The following is a 23,638-nucleotide window of genomic DNA, read 5'->3' on the forward strand; positions in this document are numbered from 1 at the left end:
CCAGAGTTTGACACCTCTGTTCTAGGGTGACCTGAGACTGCATGTTCTAATGTCTAAAACTATCTAAAAATATGGATTCTGGGTCTGCTTCTCTGCTTCTGTCCTCAGAAACTTTTTTTGTGGACTGGAGCATGAGAGTCGCTCTGACAGTGCCAAGCCTCCTGCCTGGCGAGAGGCCTCATAAAAGCCCAAGCAGATTCTATTTGGAGCCACACACTGCGTCTCTCCTGATGTCAGCGCACTCCTGTAGGTGTCGGCAGCAGGAGCGCCGGCGACCTCAGCAGCGTGGACGCAACAACCTTGTTCCCTCGCTCATGACCCACTTCACCAGCTCCCACCAAGCCTCCCAGGAGGGGAGGAGGAGGGGAGAGAAACCAGTGGGTGATAACTAATTACAGACAGAGTCCTCTAACCCCCCTTTTGGGCCGTGCCAATGTCAAGTGGTAAAAAATGCAGTGTTCTTTTGAGAGGGGGCAGGATGGAGGACATGTGAAATTATACAATGAATAGCTGCAGCTTGACAATCTGACTGGTCAAATAGATGGTTTTAGCCATGTTTAGAAGCCTTATCCAGCTGTATGAATACACACTGTTCTGTCAAATCCCAACATTCACAACAACACAATTACAAAATGCACTCCAGACCTGCAGAGGGCAACCACACACAAGAGGTGGGTGGAGCCAAAATAGCAGGAAGTGATCCCAGGGGGACCATATTCTGCTGCACACCAACTGGAAGGGCATGGCACAAAATGTTTGGTGGTGGTTCAGTTGGCCCTTTCACCTGCTGCTGGAAACAACAGAAGACCACAACTCCTAATCAGATCGGAGATGCAACTGGTAGGAGAAACCCACTCTAAATTGGGAATGATATGTTGAGGTCATGCTTTTTTATGACTGTTTTGATTTGATTACTTACAAAAAATGTAACGTTTGTTGAAGTGAACCTTATGGTTAATTATGTAAATCATTACTTTAATTGTTTACTTGGTTAATTTTGAATGACTTTGTTTGTTTTAAAGTAATGGTAAAATTTATTTTCTAGAAAAACTGTTTAGTTAAATGTTTAGTGTTTGCTCAAGACTAATGCCTGTTTTTCTGTTTCTTAAAGGTTATCAACCTTCACACCACTCTGCATAATTCTGTTTAAACCAAAAATCACCAACCATCTTCAAGAAAATAAAAAACCAAAGAAAAAGTGGAAAATGAGTTCCTTTGCATCCTTCGCATACTGATAAGGCAGTTTTTCAAGTTTGGGCAAAGTTGTGGTCAAAAAAGAAGACAGAACTTGACACACACACACATACACACACACATACACTCAGTCATGTGTGTGCAGGTTATTTACCATGTCATAGGCATTGAGCACTTTGCGCAGCAGCTCAGGCACAGGACCCTGAGCCTCCATGGTGGGGTAAGTCTCGCTCAGGTCCACTGTTACCCTCAGGGACCGCTCGCTGTTCATCAGCCAGGTCGACACTGTCAGAATACACTGCTTCATGTTGGCCGCCGGGGTCAGGCCGCAGAGCTCCTTGAAGGACACCATGGCATTCTGGGAAAGAAAATACCCACAATGAAGAAAAGCAATGATCCACATAAAAAGGCACAAATAAAAATATATATGTTATCTTATGCTCGTACGGAGTTGGGTAAAAGGGCATTTGTTTACTCTGCACCTTATGCTGGAATATGCTACAGAAAGAATGGAAATTAACTGAATTTGTTTCTTTGAGCACTTTTAAATCCAAACTAAGAGTTATTGAGGCCAATTCCATAACATGCACTTGTTTCTCATGATGTGTTTAAGGTCTGTATGTTATGTAAATATGTAACTGTATTCTGTGTTTGCTGCCTCTTGGCCAGGGCTCCCTTAAAGTAAAAAGAGGTTCTTAATCTCAATGGGATATTCCCTGGTTAAATAAAGGTTTAAAAAAAAAAAAAAGTCAATTTTTATTTTTTCATCATTCATCATTGAATAATATAATTATTTTGTCTATTAGTCCAGTAGTTCTCAACCTTTGAGTCACGACCCCCAATTTTGTCCGAGACCCCCGATCACTGAACACAATCTCACAGTTCAGATCATACAAACTCAGTTGATATGATGAATTTTGGACAAATAATAAAGCAGACAGCAACTAAAACATTTCTGTCTTTGCATTTATATATTTTTTATATTTTATTGTCAATTTTAATCTAAGTCATTTGCTATAAGTTTAAAGGTCCATTCTGACCTCCTGAGCTACTTTGGGATTTGTCAGAAAAGACACAAAACTACCCAAAAAAGAATCAGTTGACCACAAAATGATCAAAAATTGACCAAAAAAAGACCCAATATGACCAGAAAAGACACAAAATGACCAAATTGAACTGACTTCCAAAATGATTTGGCGACCCTGAGAAATCATCTCGCGACCCCAATTGGGGTCAGGACCCCAAGGTTGAGAATGGCTGTATTTGTCAATATATTGTTTGCTCTATAAATTGTCAAAACATGTCTTTTTTCAATCCAAAACCCAACAATATTCAGTTAAATATGATATAAAACAGCATTTTCTGCATTTTTTTTTTTTTTGCATTAACATGACTTTAACAATTGATTGATTATCAAATAATTCTATTTAGTAGGTGTTCATTATTTTAAGTTGCTGCATCTATTAAAAGTAGGTGTTAAATGTACCAGTATGTTCCTGTGCTCTAAACCTCTTCGCCGACACTATGGTACTAAAATAACCAAAGCAGCTAAGTCAAATTCCTGAGCCTGTGATATTTTGTTTGGCAAATAAAGTGACTGGCAAATATCATTACCACTTTTTGAATATGACCTTGAGTGAGGAGATCTAACAAGAGGGATTACGATACTCCCCTCTGACCAGAAAAAAGATAAGATAGCAGCAAGTGTTTGTCTTGGTGACAGTAAAACTATCCGTTTCCCATTACGTCAGTCTGCTCTGAAGTTCTAAGTACATTCAGTTCATTCATCCATCTCTTTCTCAGCATCTCCTCCTCTTTTCTCACCCTTTGCTACACATATCTTTCTATTTTTCTTTCCTTTCACTGCAAACATCCATCTTAAAACTATCAAAACTTAAGTAATTACAACGGCATTCTTCTCACTATGTTCCCGTTTCTACATGGACCACTGACGATTAAACTCCCTCTGCTAGATAAATAAAGAATTCCATCTCAACATGTCCTGTTTATTTAATCTAGTACTGATAGCAAATCTTATTTTTCATCAGGGGCAGCTGCAGCTCAGTTAGCAGAGCGGGTCCACCATCAATCACAAAGTTAGTGACTCGAACCTACAGCTCCTTCTCTTCACATGTGTCCTTCAACAAAAACTCAAAATTTCTCCCAATGTATGTGTCACTTTGGACAAAGGCATCTGCCAAATTAATGTAATTCAATGTCAAATAATGTGTCAAAGCCTACAAGCACTGTCAGCAAATTCTTTTTTTTATTTTAGTCAAACCTGTAAATAGAATATTTTTCTTATCTTCAATTTACTCCAAACAAAAACTTAAATTGGCATGTCCTGATGGGTAACATTCGGAGCCAAAACAAAAAACAGAATGTTGCAATTTAATCTAGCGTCCTGTCAAATTTCTGCACAGCAATCACTGATGTCTTATATCAACTTGAGATTGGTTATCAGGGTTTTTTTCTAATTGCACAAAGTTGGATGATATGGACCAAAATGTCATATCTTGATATATTTAGGCTGAATATCGATATACGATATATATCCCGATATTTTTATTGCAAAGTGAGAGCAAATGTTCAGTCATGTCGTAAAAGTAGTTTTATTGAAACCGTTTATTTAAGTGAACATAAATACTGTATACCAACAGGAGTACCCTTTTTTTAATCAAAGCTCCATAAAGTGCAAATTTAAATTAAAAAATAGCTTAAATAAAAATAGATTATGAAATAAAATAGGCCCATCTTTTACTGAAATAAATATATTTATATGAGAAAAGAATAACAAACATTACAAAAGAATTAAATATGACAAACCCTGATGAGGGCAGCATTTATATAGAAAGAGAGTATATCGATATAATCGATATGTTCTAATTTCATACCATATTTAAGAATATATCAATATATTTTTTATATCGATATATCGCCCAGCCCTATGCACAAACAAAGCAGATGCAATGTTTTTTCCACCCAAGCCAGAGTTTCTGCATGTCTGGGTTCATAGCCTCTGCAACCCCAGCAACTGAGCAACTGCCTCTCACAGCGTTTCATTCTTCTGCCAGTATGGGAATGCGAGCGACCCAACCGAGCCCACTGTTTTTCACACAGCCCCCCATCAGTTAGAAGAAAAGCGTGACAGAGCGAGGTGAGAGAAGAGAAAAGGACAGTGAAAGAGAAGGAAAGCAAAAGAGCAGTCCAGGCAGAGGCATGAGTCCAAAACTGCAAAGAGTGAGGGAGACAATGAGAAGCACTGGAGTAAACAAGGCAGGTAAGAGAGAGAAAGTTACTGGGGATTTCCACCGGGCGCGTCCTGACCATACGGGAGACCGCGAGATCCCGTGATAAACTCTAAACTCTATTTATACAGTCTATGGATAAACTGTGTGTATAAAGTAAACAACAACAACAACAACAACAACAACAACAACAAACAGCTTACTTTGCTTCTCTGAGGTGAAAGATATGTTGATCTGACCATCTATCCTTATAAAAACAATATGTTTTGTCATCCGTGTCGCCGATCCTCTGAGACCCTTTGATTGATGGATTGATTGATTGCTAATCTGGTGCCCTGGTCATAACATAATGTTGATGTGAAGTAGTTTTAGGCTGCATGAACTGCGTATTGTGTTTTATTTTGGGGCGGAAGTGTTTTACGCTGATTCTGAGTCGGACTTCCTGTCTGGTGCGATCTGCTCTGTTGAGATTCACGCAATTTGGCAGCGTCTCGCGGAGAAATAGAAGTCCTACCTAATGCTCGCGTAGAGACGCTGCTGTAACGTTACGCAGTGCGCCCGGTGGAAATGCTCTCATTGATTAGAGTGTTACCTATTTGCAACGGCATACGCGACGCTGACGTGACGCTGCAGTAACGCGCCCGGTGGAAATCAGGCTTAAGAGTGCCAGTGTTTGTACTTGGGAATCCGTCCACACTCACAGCACTGCATTGTGGGAACCAGCTGTCTCCCTGGGCTAGACCTCCAGGCCTGCAGAAGAATCCACCCGCCACCCCCTACCCCAAAGGATGTGCTGTCACTGCAGGGCCCGACCTTCCCGTAGACAGAGAGGGAGGCCAGGGGGACGCAGTCGGCATCTTTATGCTTGGCCTCAGCCACAGTTAACACCTCTCAGGCCGCTGAACACCAGCCAAGAGAAGAAGAAACACCATAGAGGAAGGGGAAAAGCTTTGGGGCTCTGGATTAAAACCCGGTGTGTGCATGCATGCGTGTGTGAGAACTATGAGCATGTCTTTATATCTCAGTGGGGTCTGAGCTGAAGTCATTAACATTCATTATGCTTTGCATAATTCTACACATGTGTACGACAGCACATGCTTTTCAATTGTGCAATAAAAGCCATTCCGTTTCCAGCCCACGGTGTTAAAAAAACACCAATGAGAGGCCTGTGTTTTTAATTACTCCCTTCCCCCACTTAACCCCCATTCCAAATCCCCCAAAATGAGAGCTCTGTGTCCAGTTACAACACTGTCTCTGTCTCTCTCTCTGTCTCTCTCTCTCTGTCTCTCTCTTTCTGTCTCTCTCTTTCTGTCTCTCTCTCTTCTCTTATTGGCAGCAGCACTCTGGAAAGGATTTCATTCAAGTCTCCAACAGAAATAATTGATTTGCTGCCTGGATCCACATATAAAACATGTCAACCTATCATCTCTGCCCACTGGTCAATGTTCATGGACCTTCTGTCTTCTTAATAGTCAAACACACTTATTCAAAGCAGACCAGCCTGATAGCTTTCCTGTGCGAGGATAAAAGGTGTTTTATAAGAGCATAGTGAGGTAAAACGCTTCTGAATGTGACATCTAAAGTGGATGTGAATGCTTTCATGACCTGAGTTATCTCTGGGGTTTTTGTGTGTACAAAAGTGATTTCTTTCTCATGTTAAAGTCTAGTCATGGCCTAAAGTCAGAGTTGGCCTCACGGTTGCCTCGTGGGTTGATGGCCACCAGTCCTGCTTCTGCCCTCCAGCACCCTCCAGATTAAAGGCCCCAGGCGCCACACAGCTGGTCTCTACAAAGCTTTCACAACTGTTCTGGTTTTTTTTTACATTTAAAAAGGCGAATGTCTTTTTTTTCATTCACCCTTTTTTAAAGCTTTCCTCTCAACTTCACCGCTTTCTGTTAATTCATCAACTTTTATCTCTTTATTTCAAAAAGAAAAATTTACATTTCAAACCTGAGGATATTGTGGTTCATGGAGCGGCTGTGGTGCCGGTGTTGTTTGATCTGGTTAAAAGACACTGATTCATCGCATACTAACATTTTTTTTTTTCTACATATAAGCCTGTGGATTCGTTTTCAAAGCCATTTTGTTATGAGAGATGATTAAAAGTTAGAGAACAAATTGGAGTGTCAGATGTGACACATCCTGTGATAATAACCTTGGCCAAGGAGTTATGGTTTTGGTTTGTTTGTTTGGTTGTTTGTCAGCAGGGTCACAGAAAAACTACTGGCCTGATTATTATAAAACTTGGGGGAAGGATGTAGCATGGGCCAAGGAAGAATCAGGAGCAGATCAAGACCACAGAGCAAATACTCAAGCGGATATTTCACCGTTTTCACTTTTGACAACACGTTGACGGAAGTCTGTGCTCTCCAAGTGCCCTTCTAGTTTCCTATAAAACATATAAGCTAGGATCGGTTTAAGTCTCATCTCTTCATGTCTTATTCATGAGATGCTCCTGTGCTGACTCACAGCAAACTGTTGAGGTATCCATTTGTCACTAATTTTGATAATTCAAACAAGCAACACTTTAATCTGGCCAAATATGATAATCTTTTGCCTCATGAAGAAACACATTTCGGTCAGGAGGATTGTTCATAATTTGCTTGTATTCCCACTTTTATTTCCAATGATTCCCTCAAATTACCTTCCTCTCATCCCATTCATGCTATAATTTGCTAATAACACTACCTCTCAAATTACAGGATCAATTTTGCCTCCCGACACAAACATATTTCTCTCTGTGTCGAAGTCTTGGAGAGAGATGTAATGTCGTCCTCCAAAACGTTGCCTTTTCCCACAACTGAAAAATGTATGACAGCATGCCACAGGATCTCTAATCACTTCTCTGTGTATTTAGTTTGGTCTGGTCTTTTGTTTGCTGTGCCATTAGACTGAGGTTACTGCTCACTGAAGACAGACGGACAGACCTTGGTATTTATAACCTGGATAAACAAAAATGGAGTGTGCCACATTAGCCTCAGGAGGAACGCACAAGTCTGTCTTATTTCATTTAGCCCTATAAAAGACATGAACATTATAAATTTTGTCCAGGCTGCATCCTTCTAACATTGGAGACTCATGCAAGTTACCAAGTTATACTGGAATTATCAAGTTAATGCAGAGAAGAAAATTGGAAATAAGATTTTACCACTACCTACTACCTTTTTGGAGGCCAAGGCCTACATTTTTACACAGCACAATAAAAATAAATTGAATTTGGTCACTTATCAGGCTTTTTTTTTTATTTTATTTTTTACTATTAAACACAATTCTATTCACAGCATTTTCATAGCCTGGGATCACCAGACTAATTTACAAATGCATATTAGTCAGTAACTTCATTCATTCATTTCCAAGGTGCAGTTATGGTGCAGACCAAAATACCTCTGGAGAGACCGATAACCAATCAGAGCAACGAAATATGTGATGTAGCACCTGAGTGACACATGCAAGTTGGGGCAGTGCATAGTCAGTTTTTCAAGCAGGAAAAAAATGACAGCCAGGAGTTGGCCAGGAGTGTCTGAACAAGCACATCTGACAGAGCAAATTAAAAATTAGCTCAGCAGATATGTGTCAACAGTTGAACGTGTACAGCTAGATTATTTTTATGTTGGTAGTTGTCAGAAGGGGAGAAGAGCCCGCCACTCTAAAGTGATAACCACACAACACACAACGTGGCGTTTAAAAGGCTTACTGGCTCTCCCTGTGTTGTAATTTGTGGGACCAAGCAAATGAGACAAGCTTTGTATCACACCCTTCAGTCATCACAAACAAAATGACACATGCACCAAAAGGCTTCTGCTACTGGTCCTTAGCCAAATGTACAGCATGGTTTCTAATCTGCATTTGCTCATCTAGAGCAGTTTTTAAGTAGTGCACTAAGTGCCTAGCAACCCTGTCCTCTCCCCTGGGCAGTAATTGCCCCTCATTAATGATTACACTATTCATAAACTCATAATTGTACCGCAATGTCACTTTACGTTCTCTTTTACAACATTATTAGAGCATAATTAGCGACAAGCTTCTATCCACAACATCAAGTGAAAAGATTCCAACCAGAAACAAATTAGTTTGGACCTACTGAATCAATAAAAAGGTATGCGGTGTTGTTTGGTGTTAAATCATTCTGTCTTTTAATAGCTTAACTTAAACCCAACATGCAGATAACCATGAAAGTTAATGAATCTACTGCAACATAACTTATAATGTTCAAAACGCCATTGAAATTGCTTAGCGTATTCAGAGTCTCCAGAGGATGAAGATTAATTCTAATGATCCTGCTATCTACCTGGGTTAAGTGCTGTACTCTTTAAAAAGTGTAGCTCTAACAAACAGAGATGATAGAGTGAAGTAAACTGGTGGGGAACCAGGTCATGGGCAAGAGTTCATCCAAATGTTGCACTGAATTGGACCTAAAGTGTTGTCTACAAGATGAATGTCTGTAGGATAAGAAGAGGATTATGTCATTAAAATTTTGGACTGTAACTGTGATTGTTAAAGTTTCATATCCTTTTGCATGTTGCATGTGTGAATTTCCCCTCTACTGCAAATCATGTTTCTCCTTGTGGGAGATCTGAACTTAAATAGGCATCTACTGTATGTCGTGGTTAACTTGTTCTGCATGATCAACTTCATAAATATTCTACAAGAATGTAAAAAGACACAAAGGGCAACACCATTGTTAATACTAGTAATAGTTTTGTGATTTTGTTCTATAAATAATTCAGTGTGTACTTCCTTACCTGTACATTTTCTCTGAGGTCTGTGGCCTCCCTGAGGGGCTGCGTGGAAGCTCTAAAGAGCTCATCCACTACTTTGATTCCTGTGGTCTTGGTGGTGGTGTACTCTCGGGCCTTCCTCCCCTTCCTGACAGACAGACCCCTCTTATGTGCCTTTCCTCCCCCACGCCTATTGGTGATGGCTACATGGACAAACAGGGTGGTGTTGGGGAGGAACTCTCCTGTCAGAGACTGCAGGGGGACATGCCTATAGCCTGGCTGTAGGCACTCAAATGGGATCGTGTACTGGCCAATAAACTCGTCTCCAATGTAGTCGTCATCCAAAACCACAAATCGCAGCACTGCAAGTTCCGGTAGATTAATCTGGAATTCAAAGCTCTCATCAAAAATAGGGTTGTCACCATTCTGGGACACAGTCTTGGTTCTTTGCTCAGCACAGTCAGCTGGGATGCCATGAATCTCCACATATATGTAGGGCTCCACCACATCACCCTTGGCGGCAGAGCCACGAGGCTTGGGCAGATTCTGCCCACTGATGACTTTGATGTGAAGAAGCTGAGCAGAGACTCCTGGTAGCGAGTCCCGAGCATTGGCACTGAAGTAGGACACCTCCTCCCTCATGATGGCTGGCCGCAAAACATACCCACAGTTGCCATTCTGCCTGAACCAGCCGAGATTGAGGTCCATCATGAGGCCTGGCGTCTGGTAGTTCATGGCCACAATCTGGCAGCCACACTTCCAGAAATCCTGGGGATTCATGTTGCTGGCATCGATTCTCATAGGTGTGGGATATACCCTGGAGATAAAGCGCTTGTTATAACAGACGAATTCCTCTGGGAACTCATTGGCAAACCTGTTTGCATCTACCTCATTGAAGGAGCAAATCTCCCAGTATTTCTGGTCTCTCTTAGAGATCTCAAAGTCCCTAAACTGGACTGACTTGCAAAGAGATACAAGATCAGAGAGCTCCCTGCACAGTCTGAGTCTCTTGTAGCCCAAGCCGTTTAGGTGGTCCTTCTCATCAGCTCCCACTCTTCGAGACATTTCGAGCCCCTCCTCCTCATCTGTCACATCACCCTCAGCGTCAGTGCAGTTGGGGTTTAGCCTCTTACCCTTGATTAGGATTTTACCTTTGAGTTTCTCAGGGGAGGGGAGGTAGTTCTCCTCCTTGTTGGGGGGTTCATTGTGCAGCTTGTCCCCAAGAATCTTCTTCATATGCTGTGCCATGACCCTCTGCTGGGGGATGCAGCAGTGGGTCACTAAGCAGAGAATCAGGGGATACTCTGAGCTCTCAAAAGCATATTGGTTTATAATGTCCAGGACTTTAGAGAAAGCGAGATGGGAGGCTACAGAACTGCCCACATACACCACTGGTTCATTATCAGGACCGTCCCATACAATGACCTCAATGCTGCGACAGCCCATTCTTAGGGCTCTGATGTAGCTGCTGATGTCTGACGAACCCCAGAAATGGTCTTCCAGAAGTGAGGCGTTGTGTGATGAGTTGATGTAGTAGTGGGACAGAGGCTGAGTCATATCCTGGCACACACGTTTGTGCTGGGGGTCAAAGATGTGGCATTCGGAGGAGAGGAGGTAGTGTGTAAAGCCATCAATGGAGAGGTAAGCCCTCTCTCTGCCTTCGGCGGACGGCTCAAATTTCTGAACAATATCCCTGCACATGTCCTCCGTTACGCCTTCCACACCCTGCTCCACCTCTACAAACAGCATCAGATCTTTGCTGTCCAGGTACTCTTTGTTACTGGAGAACTGCACTAGTAGGAAGAAGATCTCTGGTCGAGTGCAGAGCTCGCAGTAGGCCTCCACAAAGGTGTCCATGTTAATTGCCTCTCCGTATTGGTCTTTAGCTTTCTGGAGTTCCTTGAACTTCAGCTCGATCCTAGACTCTTTCATTCCAGGGTTGAGCCCTTTGATTATCTGGGTGGCCCTGAACAAGTCTATGTGTCCGATCTTTTCCATATCTGCTAGCTCAAACACTGAGCCGATCCAAGATGTTCGTAGACTCGGTTGGCTGGGTTCCACCATGTCTACGGTGTGCCGTCCATAAGACACAAGATACCTCAGGCCCATCACCCAGGTGCTGACAACATCTGCTGTGCTGGCGACTAAATCTAAGGACTCATAGTTGTCCCCGTAGATGATTGAGAAGGCGCATTCATCCGGGAACTGATCTGATAGACCATTGCTGCGCAGAACTGGAGTTTTCTTACCCAAACGGACCTCCTTAATACCCTTGATCTCCAGTTTGGCCTTCTCTGAATCTTTCTTGGAAGGCTCCCAGCGCAGCCAATGCATGTCTGGATCCAGCAGGAAGTAACGGTTGTACATACGTGAGTTGGAGCGCACTTTCTTCATCTCACAACCCTCCATCATGAAGGCCATGCAAGCAGCTGTGCTGTTGATCTTGCGGTCATTTGGCATTGAGCTGAAGGACACCGTTTTCTTCCTCACCTGCCTCTGTTTTGATCCATCCTGAAAACAGAAAAGGGTGGGGGGAGAGAAGGATTTCTTTGTTACACTTTTTATCTGAATTTACAAAACAGAACAGTTTTATTTAAGGCATCATATTTTGACAGTCTTCTTGAAAATTCTGTGGTGGATTCTGTCAACACACTGTGCTCTCAGTGAACTCTCTGCCTTGAGTTCACTGTTTACCTATTGCAAGAGCACCGGTGTATTTAGGGACACCAGCAGCGCTCTTGTTATTCTGTAGTTTGTACACAGTGCTCTCACTTTGAAAGCTGCATGTGTGTTTGGATCTCTGACCGGCCCGTACAACACAGGTTGCTAGTATTTAGATCGGCAACCGATCTACCAACTGAGCCACAGTCGCCCCGCTGGACAGGTAATTAATGGGAAACCCTAAAAAGGCTGCGTAAGTCATTTAATCACAGAGTGCCTTTACAGTTAGATAGATATATACTAGGGTTGCAAATCTCTCTTTGATAAACGATTCAATTCGCATGTAGATACACAGGTTACGATATGAATAAAAAACGATATACTTTTATTACAAACCGATTTGATTCTAATCGATATAGTGTAAGAACAATACGATTTGATTTGAGTCTACGATTAATATTTGTTGTAGATAGATTGTGTGTCACTCACAAGTTTTATATTTTATTCATATTCTAATTTGCCATGTAGTTAAAAATCTGTTTAATTGTGGGTCTGAACAACAAAAAGACCACAAACATCTTTCTACATTTATATTAATGTAAAGGAAAAATAATTCTAGAAGCGTTTTTATCCTTTCATGATCTGTTACTTGTTCAACATTATCTGTTCAGATTTATTATGGATGATATTAAAGAAAAAAAAGAAAAAAACAGTAGAGAGTCTGTCAGCAAGAAAAACGTATCCATCTTTCGTCATTTCCATTCAGTCCCACATGAGGCCGATCATTCCTGAGTGTAGGTTTGGTCTGAGTGACATCATTTACATTTTACCTTAATCATCTAACCTAATAAAACATTAGCCGATGTTCAGCGGACAACTGAATCATGTTCTGGGATATTAAATAATACATTTATCACCAGGATAGTCTATATAGAGACATAAATAATAGGCTAATAAAAACATGAAACTGAGAAAACACTTATTATTATTAGTGCATGTCTACAGCTGTTCTGCTCTACAGCTGATCCAGCTGTGATCCCCTGCCGCCGTCATTAGAAACGGACGTCGCATCACGTGACGCTTCAGAGGGAAGGACTTCTCATGTCTCTTAAAACGTTTCGCAAGTGAACGGCGCATGTGAACGGCGCACGTGAGGGAAGCGGGGATGCAAAATACTTGGGAGAGACCGGAGAGTTGGAGCATGGAGTTGCGCGAGAACTGTTTCGCGAGCAGCTTCAGCTCTTGCATTGATTTAGAGACGGCGGCGCAAACTGTGAAGCCGCAAACCGATTTCAAGTCTCGCGATACCTGATCCATGACTCTACAACCCATTAACCTAGGAATTCATGGCTGATTTGAATTGGTTGAGGAGGCTGCTACCAACACAGCCTTATCTCTCACTTGTTAAACCAAATATCCGGTCGCATCGGTTTATCGTTCACAACCCTAATATATACACATTAAATCCTTAAAAAAATAAAATCTTAAATAAAAACAAAAGCCATTACGCTAAAATGTAGATGGCCATAACATACCATTCCCATTAGTAAAACTGTGCTAAATTGCTGAATGCATAAATATGATATTATATGAGCAGGCTGCCATTAAACAACCAGTTTAGTGAATTGTTCTGCTCATGTTTTAAATTGCAAAACATCTTCTGGGGCTTTCCCTTGAGACAAATCGTAATATACTGTAATGCATGAGGTCTGTTTCTTTTTTAAAACAGGACTGCTTGCAGTAATGACAGGGTACAAAACTGGAGATACGATTTTTGCTTGGCTCAAGTCACAATGGTTTCATCTCTCAAAATAAGTGAAGGGCTTTACAATCCGTTTCAAGTTACGTTATAGATGCAAATGAGATGTGGTTAAATATTCATCCTGTGGGCAACCTCTCATAAATACATTTAATGCCAGCTGATTCCAAAGACATCATAATGTTTGTCGAAGCTCTGAGGAGACCGTCTCTCTCTGCAAGCAAGGCAAAACTTGTGAAAGTAGTAAAACAGATGCGCCACACACCACCTGCCATGACATGAATTAACTTTTGCAGCTTTTAGGTTGCAAGTCTAGCTGGCAGAAAGCAGACAGACAGACTTGCCCTATTTCCACACAAGACTGTGGTTAGCTAGACAGCCTGAATGCAGATGGCCTGGTTAAGGGTACGAAAAATAGGCTTGTTGAATAATGCATACCACAACAGCACATTAAAAGCAAAACTAACCCAATCCACAAATTATAGTTACATATTAAAGATCGCAGACACAATGCCTTTGAGAGATTCATTGTTTGATCTCAAACATAAGACAAGGCTGCGTTCTTACCGCAGGGTCAAAGGCCCCTTGCTGCATGCTGTCCAGCTCTGTCACTGTCTAATAAAGCAGACATGCCAAAAATCAATCTTTAAAAAAACAAAAAATCATTTTGTGAGAATGGTTAATACCACAGTCACATATGAATGGATGAATGAATGAATGAATGAATGAATGAATGAATGAATGAATGAATGAATGAATGAGTTTATTTAAAGGACAGCATGTAATACCATAAGTCATTGTCACTTCATGAACAACAACAACAAGATGGTTACATCAGATTAGCAGTGGTGCTATTTTCCATCCGTAGTCCTTCATTGGGGGGTGGGGTAGGGGGGGATGGTAACATCCTACAATATTTTTTTCAAGGATAAAACTTTTAAGAGCATTAATAAAATCACGGTGAATGGCAATGGCAATGCTCAATTACTTGCAACACCTACAATTTAAAAGAAAAGTAACCAATACCACTAATTTGAGCTTTCCTCCTTTCACGCATGCTTGTTTTTTAATTGAAGAAAAAAGCAAGAAAGGGCACAAGACTCCAGGGCTTCAGAGAAGTATGTCTTCACCCTAAGACAGTGACTGCCTGCACAGGTCTGATGGATCTCCCCTGAGCATGGCTTAACTCTAGTCAAAGTGAAATCCCTCACGACTATCTATCTTCCACCTGACGGTCAGAGGCAGATGACACCCGGCACCTCATCGCGATTAATGAGCACCACTTGATGCAAAGCTGAAGATATGACATGATCATCGCTCTCCGGTTTCGCCCTTGTTTTACGACCTCTATCTCTTTCCCCGACACAGAAGTACTCAATATCATAATTCATAATTCTGTAAACTGTAATAGAGATATAAATTAATCTGTAATGTGGAAAATACCTTTTGGACATGGTCTTATAGCAGATGTGTGCTGTGGCCTGATGATTCTAGGACCACCCAGGTCAAAAGGGTTTCTCACTATGTGTTAAAATGGAGTTATTCAAGCATTTATTTTCTCACCCTCGAGATATACTTGCATGTAATTGTTGTTAGAGCTAGTGCCAAGATCCACAGGCACATGTTAATGAGCATACCCTTTCCAAGACTGTGAGGGTAAAGAAGGTGCTGTTGGTTCAGCTAGAGGATAATAGAGTTCCAACTCTTTCACAGAGTGAAATGATTGTGTCAACCAAAACACTGATGCACTGATGCAAACCCTATCTTTGTCTCATTTTGTCATGCTCTTGATTCGTCCAACAAATCACCCGCCCCAACCCATCATAGTGCTTGCAGAAGGGAGATAAAACTGGAGGCCGTAATCAAGAGATCACATTTCAACCTAAATGTCATGCTCTTTTATTTTACTAGCCTGCTCCCTACGCTTCATGAAAGAGAAAACTACGGTTAATGACTCAAGCCTACTTCTAAAACGGTCCCAAAAAAAGACAGTTGGTCTCTCATCTGTTTTTTTCCTCTACTTTTTGCAAAAACCAAACCAGATGGATGTCTGCATTGACTGGAGTATTGGGGATTTGTGAAGAAAGCTCTGTGAGACTGAGAGCAGACTGAGCAAGTGGCAAGAGGGGGAGATCTGTTCAGGTCTGATTGTTTCCAGGCCTTCTTTAGGGAAGTGTTTCAGCCACAGAGGGTCAAAGATTGTAAGGGTAATCTTATGTCTCATTAACATGCTGTTACAATTAGCTGGACAGCCAGGTAGGAGACTATGCTGCTCAGATCCAGATTCAATCCAAACCCAGTAGGCAAAATGTGCCTGTTAGGGGTAATTTCACACACTACTAAAACTAAATTATATTCTTGAACTTAAAAATGCAAGTTGGGAAAAAACAGTGGCAGTATATCACCTTATGTAAGCAATGCATGATTTACTAAATCCCTCTGAGGGCAGACTGGATGCAACGATGACTCATTAGCACCTCTTGAGGCACAAGTGGTATTTCTAGATGGGACAGGCTAACTGGTTAGCATGCTAATATCAGTAGATATCTCTGCAACACAATACAAACATGAGTTTAGCATAGGATCAACAATGTCACTTCTTCACATTCTGTTAATAATGTTAGCTCAGAATGTTTTAAACTACAAAGCTGGCCAAATCTTACACAATGAACCTTTAAATGCAAAATCATACGGCTAGCGATCTGACTAATCACATGTCAGTGATATTTTATGGACTTATGTATAGATAACAGGTCAAGGCATAAAAACAACCCATTTTCAATCATAATTTTGTAAATACTTAAATGTCCTTACAACAAATCTTTTTGAACCTAAACATGTTTGCCTCTGTTTTTTTCTACAGACAGCTGTCAATTTCCTGTGATTGACCACGATCCTGTTGCTCTCCCTCACCATTTTTTCACAGCCCCTGGGATCTTTCCTGGTAGAGATGTCAGTATTTCTGTTTATCTGTGTGAGTGCTTGTGTGTGTGTGTGTGTGTGTGTGTGTGTGTGTGTGTGTGTGTCCGAGTGCTTCTGGCTCGGCTGCCTGTTGCTGCTGCTGCTTCTGCAGTAATGTGTGGATATTTCGGTAGTCCTCCACACCTCCCCCATCCCCTTTCCTGTGGTGACGCCAGCCGCCCCGGGCTGGGTCAAACACTCCCTGATGGAAGGGTGAAGCTGCCGGGGACGGGGCAGGCTGTGAGACAAGTCCCCCAACATCCTCTGAAGGGCAGTGGTATGTCACACTCGCTCTACCTCCCGTCAGTGCTGTCACTCTCCGACGCTGGGTGCCATGAGCAGTACGACATGGAACTGAACTCCAGGGAGGCAATTAATGCAACATGAGCTCTCGGGTTGCTTGTTACAGTGCAGTGCCCCGCTGAGTGGAGTATGCCAAAACAATAATTCTCTAAATTGTACTGCAGGGCACAATGGACAATCTATTTTCATAGACTTCCCATCTTTGTATACTTTTATAATCATTCTATTTACAATTTTATGGTAATATCATCTCAAAAACCAATATACATCTGGTTGGATTTCCTGCACTCCCCCGGTTTGCTCTGTGTCCTGGAATGCAGCTCTGTCAGAAAAACTAATGCCTGCTTCATCTCCGGAGTGCATGTTTGTGTGGGTGCAAAACAAGCACCCTACAATATCCCCCGAGGGCTTCCTCAGCTGCTTGATCTCTTGTTATGTCAGAAAGCATGAGCAAAGCTAAAAAGTCCTCTTGCCCACAGTGAAAGATACAATATGGACAGTTGAGAGGCTCAGGCTCTGGACTGTCTAAGGTTAGCATGAGCTGCTCAACCTGTTTTGAACACATGGAGGACAAATCTCTACCCCGAAGGTCTTCCTGTGGGACTCTGGGCATTCTGCCTCTTTCACTACCCACAGGCCCACTTCCTCCCCATCCCACCAAACCTCAAACCATCCCACCTCCTCGTCACGGCTGGGTTGGCTGCCTGCCACTCGCTACTCCTCGCTCCTATCATATCTCAACTCTAAAAAAGGGGGTCTGCAGAAGGTAGTCAGGCACGGCTCAGTACCTCTCGCCCACAGAGCTACTGTGTCATTTATGTGTGTGCAATGTGAATCTGTGAATAAGGCAACAGGGGAGCGTGGGTAATGGGGAATGAAGGCAGAACAGAGCAGAGCCCTCTTGATGACGTGCTCTCCAAGATGTGAGTCACAGTATGTGAGTTGTGTTTGCCCGCATGTATGCAATAGGATCATAGGATCAATGTCTGCACACATATAGAACACCCTGACAGACAACTAGTCACAGCTACGCCATGTTACACATCAAATGCACATATTGACAAGTCAAACCCTGAAAAATCACCAACATGATCTCACAGAAATCCGTGAAATAGCCACGGATTTGCTTGACTCAAAATCCGTGGAATAGCCACGGAATCGCTCAAATTTCTGTGAAACTGACACGGATTTCGCTACAATGCAAGTTAATTACAGTCATATCCCGTGGCTATTCCAACATACAAAGTGATTATGTACATTCACTGAGTGAATATTTAGAAAATAAAACATATATTTCTCGCTAGAAATGTGATCAAAATCCATTTTTATGCAGAAACTAAGTCAAAATATTGATTTTTCACTAAAAATGAGAGAACTGTCCGCCATGTTTTTTGTTCTGACCGCTAGGACCTTGAAAGTCACGTGACTTGGAACAAACCAATAGGAACAAATATCCATGGAATAGACACGGGATATGACTGTCATTAACTTGCATTGTAGCGAAATCCGTGTCAGTTTCACGGAAATTTGAGTGATTCCGTGGCTATTCCACGGATTTTGAGTTAAGCGAAATCCGTGGCTATTTCACGGATTTCTGTGAGACCAGGTTGAAAATCACACACACACACACACACACACACACACCACAAAGACACATGCTCAAAGTGCCGTGTGTTCATTTGTGTAACTTATTCATTTTTTCAATTTCTGATATCACAGTCAGGGCAAAGATATCTTTCCCCCAAATCAGATCAGATTAAGGATTTTCATCACAGTAGCTGTCGTTCTTGTAAGTGTTTCCTGTCTGGATGAAAAATAAAATAATTTACTGTCTCGAAGTTTAAATATTTACACTATTAAAATTTCCATACATTAAAAAAAAAAATGTAAATCTGTTTTCCTTGAATCCTCTTAAACAAGGTAGGTATAATAGCAACATTAAATAGACCTATCCAGACCTATCCAGTTATAAAGCTATTGAGGCCATGTCCATATATAGTACAATATCACCTATTGTGTTAACATGTGTTTGTTTACACAAGAAGGTTGCCAACATTTAGCCAACATGATCACAGAAAAAAGAGAAGGGGTTTCCTGACCATTATTAAGGCCTGAGTGGAGTGCCTAAAGCCTTTTTTTCAGAAAACTATGCTGAGATTGACAAAATGTCCTAAATATTGAGGAACTGGATCTGCCATATATTGCCTGTTAAGTAATGAATTACTCACTATACCCCTGCATCAAATGTTTTTTTTTATTATGCTACTATATTATCATATCAGTGGCATAAGATGGTCGTACAATTAAAAATTAACAATACATAGGGACAATATATCGTCCAACAAAAAATATTTATCATGACAGACCTAAAGCTAGAGCAAGGTTTTTTTTACCAACGTTTACATGCAATACAAGAAACATAATGCAACAAGTGAAGGAATTACTGCATGAAAGAGCTAATTATTTTTGTTGTTTATTAATTTGTCAATTGTTTTCTTGATTACTTGATTAGTTGTGTGCTCTAAAAATGTCAGGAAATGGTGATAACAATGGTGATCATTGTTTCCCAAAGCACAAGATGAGATCCCTAAAAAATATCTTCTTTTGTCCACAACTCAAAGACATTCGGTTAACTGTCATAGAAGATTAAATAAACCAGGTTTACATTCACATTTAGCTAGCTGGAACCAGGGAATTTTTATTTATTTCCCTAAACTGATTAATCAGTTGTCAAAATAGTACAAAAATAACAAGTGAAGGTGCTCTGCTAATTGTGTGTATTGTTTGTGTGGTCTGTGAATGACACGAGGCACATCTTTCAGAGGACAGGTTGCTTCTGCCCGATTATCTCCCCTCCTCCCCTAGAAAGCAAGTTGTAGCGAAGGTTCAGCAGAGGTGTCCTGTACTGCAGGACATCGGCAGAAGCAGGTAGACATGAAGAGCCAAAGAGTTCTGGCTTTTGCCTTAAAGGATTTCACAGCTCAGTAAGCCCCAACGGGTTGGATGAGGTAGGTGGGAGGTCATCATCAGAACAGCCCACCTCCCCGTCTCTCCCCTCCTCAAGACAGGGCTGCCCACGACTACCCCGAGACACCACACTTCCAACATCATAGATGGTTACACAAACTGACATCTGAATCCTGCCACAAAGGGCTTAGGGCAGAAATAATTCAGTCTCTAACAGACTCTACTTCCTAAATCTGGAAGAGAGAGAGAGAGAGAGATCGGTAGAAGAGATGTATGCTATGTGCAAGAGAGAGTGATAGAAGGGGCAATTGACAGAAATTGAGAAAGAGAGCAAGTTTAATGAGCTTAAATTCAACTTAATTTGTTTAGATGTTTTGGCGATGCTGCGCAACCTCAATGCCAATAAAGCAAATTAAATAAAATTGGAAAACAAAATTCTCATAAGGGGAAAAGAGATAGAAGATGAGGGATGGAGTGATAAATTCAAAGTCAGTAACATTTTGCCGTGGCAACACAGGATCTGTCATGCTCATAAAGCATCTTCAAATTGAATACAGATTTTGGAAAATAGGAGAGGCGAGGGAGGGATGGAGAGAATAAAGAGAGACAGATGAGGGAAAGAGAGTCAGGGGGAGAGAGAAGTCGGGCCTGTCACCGTTTGTCATTGCAATCTCTCATGTGGGCGACTGCTTTAGCACTCTCAGCTGCACATCATGCAAGTCATCGCACCATCTTTGTGCAAGTTTTGCAGAACATGGACATAATGTGTGAATAGGCGAGAAAATCGAAGGCCTGAGAGGGTTTGTCCCAGTGCATGAATGCATTTACATTTTCATCCAGGTGGTCCATTGTACCTTGAATGTAAAGCTCCGATTCTGCTGTTAACAGTCTTTCCATGCTCCGATAATAAGTGGAAATCCCCTGGAGAACTCTGAACAAGCTAAAGAGCACCAAACAGTCTCAATAATTACTGGCCCACAGAGAGAGTGAGTGGAGGTCAATGCTATCGAGCTGTGGAACTACAGAAAAAAAAAACCCAAGTGCCGCCGACCAGCTCAGATAATTCAGTCACAAAGCATTGGTGTTAAAAAAGTCAATTTTTTTCCACTATTGGTCATGGGAGAACTCAGTACATTCACGCCTACAGGTTTGATCATAAATCATATCACACCTTTCTGAGTTCACTGCACATTTGAATGCACACACGCACACATACACACGCACGGCAATGTCAGGCTCTCCTGTGGATTCTCCATCACACCGGCCTCGCTCTCCCAGCTGCTTTCCTCATGCTTTCCATCGCCTCCCGTCACCACTGGGGCCAATTATTTCCTGCAAGTCTTATTTCATGTGCTCAGTTCAGGTGAGTTTGCGTGTGTTCATGGGTGCATGCTTGTTGCTAAGCATGAGAGAGAGACAAACAGAAAGGGAGAGAAACAAAGAGAGACTCTCTTGTTTTGAAGGGTCAAGTCAAATCCAGTTCAAGATTTCCTCACGGTCAGCTTCTTGTCTTGTCCGTCTGTGGTTGTCCTCTACTGTAGGCAACTTGTCTGCTGTCAATCTCAGCTCCCACTCACTCTAAGTGATTGTGTGACTGTCAGGTCATGTTGGTAAATCTGCAGAAGCAGTGTTAAATAATAACACAATAATCCTTGTATATGTGAAGGGGGGGACACAGGAAGGGGTTGTTTGTCCCTGGATTCCCTCTCAATCTCCTGCTGAATGTTTTCCCTGGTTTAGCGGAGGATGTTTGAAGGTTGTTGTATCAGCTCATATTCATTATTTCTATCTCACATGTCCTCCATTGACTATTCCTGCTCTGCCGAAGCTCTGTGTCTAATGTGTCTGAGTGTCCCAGAACAGAATCTGCCAAGATTACAGCGTTGAACTCTCACCAGGGCCACCAATAAATCTAAAAATGCAGCCATTGTGGCACTGTCAGGAACTGTGGATAAAACAATTCATGAAATGGCACACTGTAGCTGTCAGATGAATATCGTTATCTCCTAAAGCATCCAAGGTTTTCATGACTTTAAGCTGCAATCGGGACCGTTGCACATTGGTGTTTTAATCTCCAAGTGATTGGGAAAAAAAAGTAGTTTGAGAAAGTTTTGCAATAACTTCTTTAATACTTAAGGCACCAAAGGGACAAGAGATGTCTGGTGATTTGCTTATTATTTTGGTTTTAGACATGAGTTAGTTACTTCCTGTGCATATAAAGAGGCTGTAAAAAAAACTTTAATTTTATCAGTCCAAAGAAGCTTAGGCTATGGGGTGCTTTTATCTCAGCACTTCTTTGGGTCAGTGGGTCCAGTTATGTCAGTCTGAGCATCCTGTGCTTTGAACATCATACATGAGGCTCTGCTAATTTTTCCAAAGAGCCAAAGACTAATTGAATTTCACAGCACATGGTCAACTGAGTCTCCCTCCAACTACAATGAAATCATGAGAGTCAATAAAATTGGAGTTGCAGGGTTTTTAACTGACAACAGCCTAATGCTAACGAACTGAGAGCTGTGTGCCAAGTCCCTCGCAGCTATCTCTACTTATCGTCTCCTATCAGATATAACTATGTTTAATACTCCCTCATGGTCTGCATTGCTTTAATTAAGCAGTGTTGCCTGATCTCAAAGCATTCCTCTCATTACATTCATTACCTCAGTGTTTTCTCATTTCCCAAAATGGTTTTCAACAACAGGCACCAGATCTGCTGCTGTGTTTGCCAAAGATGTGGCGGATGTGACACGAGAGTGTGTTTGCCCAACGGTGACGACCAATGAAAGGATAATAGTTGACACATTTGTGCTTTGACACCCAAGACTCATCACCAGACCTCTTCTGTCTCTCTATTGCTAGTCCTTTCACTATTGTTTGCTCTCCGACTTTGTGTTTGTCTCTGTCACTCCATCTTTGCATTTTGAATTCTGAATTAATTTCTTTTTTGGCCGGACATAGCAAGGGCCGGCGCCAGGCCCCAAACACAAAAGTCTGTCGCTGAGTCACAGAGTGAGTGACGAAGTTACACCATTGGTCGAAGTAAGTGATGACATCGTTCGAGTTGGAGCTTCCCCTATTGGCTGTTGCCCTTTCCACATTAATCGGGGCAACAGACAGCTGGTAACGTTGATTCATAACGATGATTCACTTTATTAATAAGTGGTTGTTGTTACAAGGGCTAGCTCCCATGGTCAAGATCAGAACGTAAAGCAGCATCAAAAGTACGTAAATGTTGCAATAATGCAGTTCAGCTGCTGGTTTTCCGGAAACACAATATAGAAAAATACTTTTATATACTTTGACGACATATCGGCCGTCATTTCAGCCTAGTCTTGTTTCCTGTCTTAGTCTCTGTCTTTATCTACTATATCCCTTCATATAGCACCAATAAAGAGATGAGATTGATACTGGGAAACAATTAAGGTTAGACTAGCGGTGTGCAAAATGTTTCCACCCTGTGGGGGATGATCTATCACTTGCTCAATAATATCTGACATAGGCAGCTGTTTTGAACTCGCTCACAATGAATTGTCTGCCTGAGCTTCAGGCGCAATAAAAGAGGAAGCCAGAGGAATTCTTATGGGTACATGCACACACATACACAGGATGTGGAAATTTGGCTGTCCTCCTGTGTTGTGTGTGTGAGTGTGTGTTTAGGACTAAAGCTCACTTAGAACAGGATGTGAGAATGTTGCAGTGGCTCTTTTATGCAACGCTACCAGATGTGGCCTTTCTCTGATCCACTTCCAATGAAACTTTGGGCAGGACCTCTGTGAAGCGCTGACCATATACAGCCTGCGGTCTTCAGTGTTGCAGCGTGGCTGAGACTG

The 23,638-nt window shown here is 41.8% G+C and overlaps 1 protein-coding gene across 1 annotated transcript in view; it reads right to left on the reverse strand.

Moving 5' to 3' along the window:
• plcl5 (phospholipase C like 5) overlaps positions 1-23,638 on the reverse strand; it is an 88,039-nt gene that overhangs the window by 26,016 nt on the left and 38,385 nt on the right. The window contains exons 2-3 of the mRNA XM_059347550.1: positions 9,185-11,671; positions 1,349-1,552 (exon numbers count right to left, since the gene is read on the reverse strand). Of these exons, the coding sequence (XP_059203533.1) occupies positions 1,349-1,552; positions 9,185-11,671 (2,691 nt within the window). The remainder of the gene's footprint in view (positions 1-1,348; positions 1,553-9,184; positions 11,672-23,638) is intronic.

This window comes from Centropristis striata, chromosome 13, assembly GCF_030273125.1.
Source record: "Centropristis striata isolate RG_2023a ecotype Rhode Island chromosome 13, C.striata_1.0, whole genome shotgun sequence".
Classification (NCBI taxonomy): Eukaryota; Metazoa; Chordata; class Actinopteri; order Perciformes; family Serranidae; genus Centropristis; species Centropristis striata.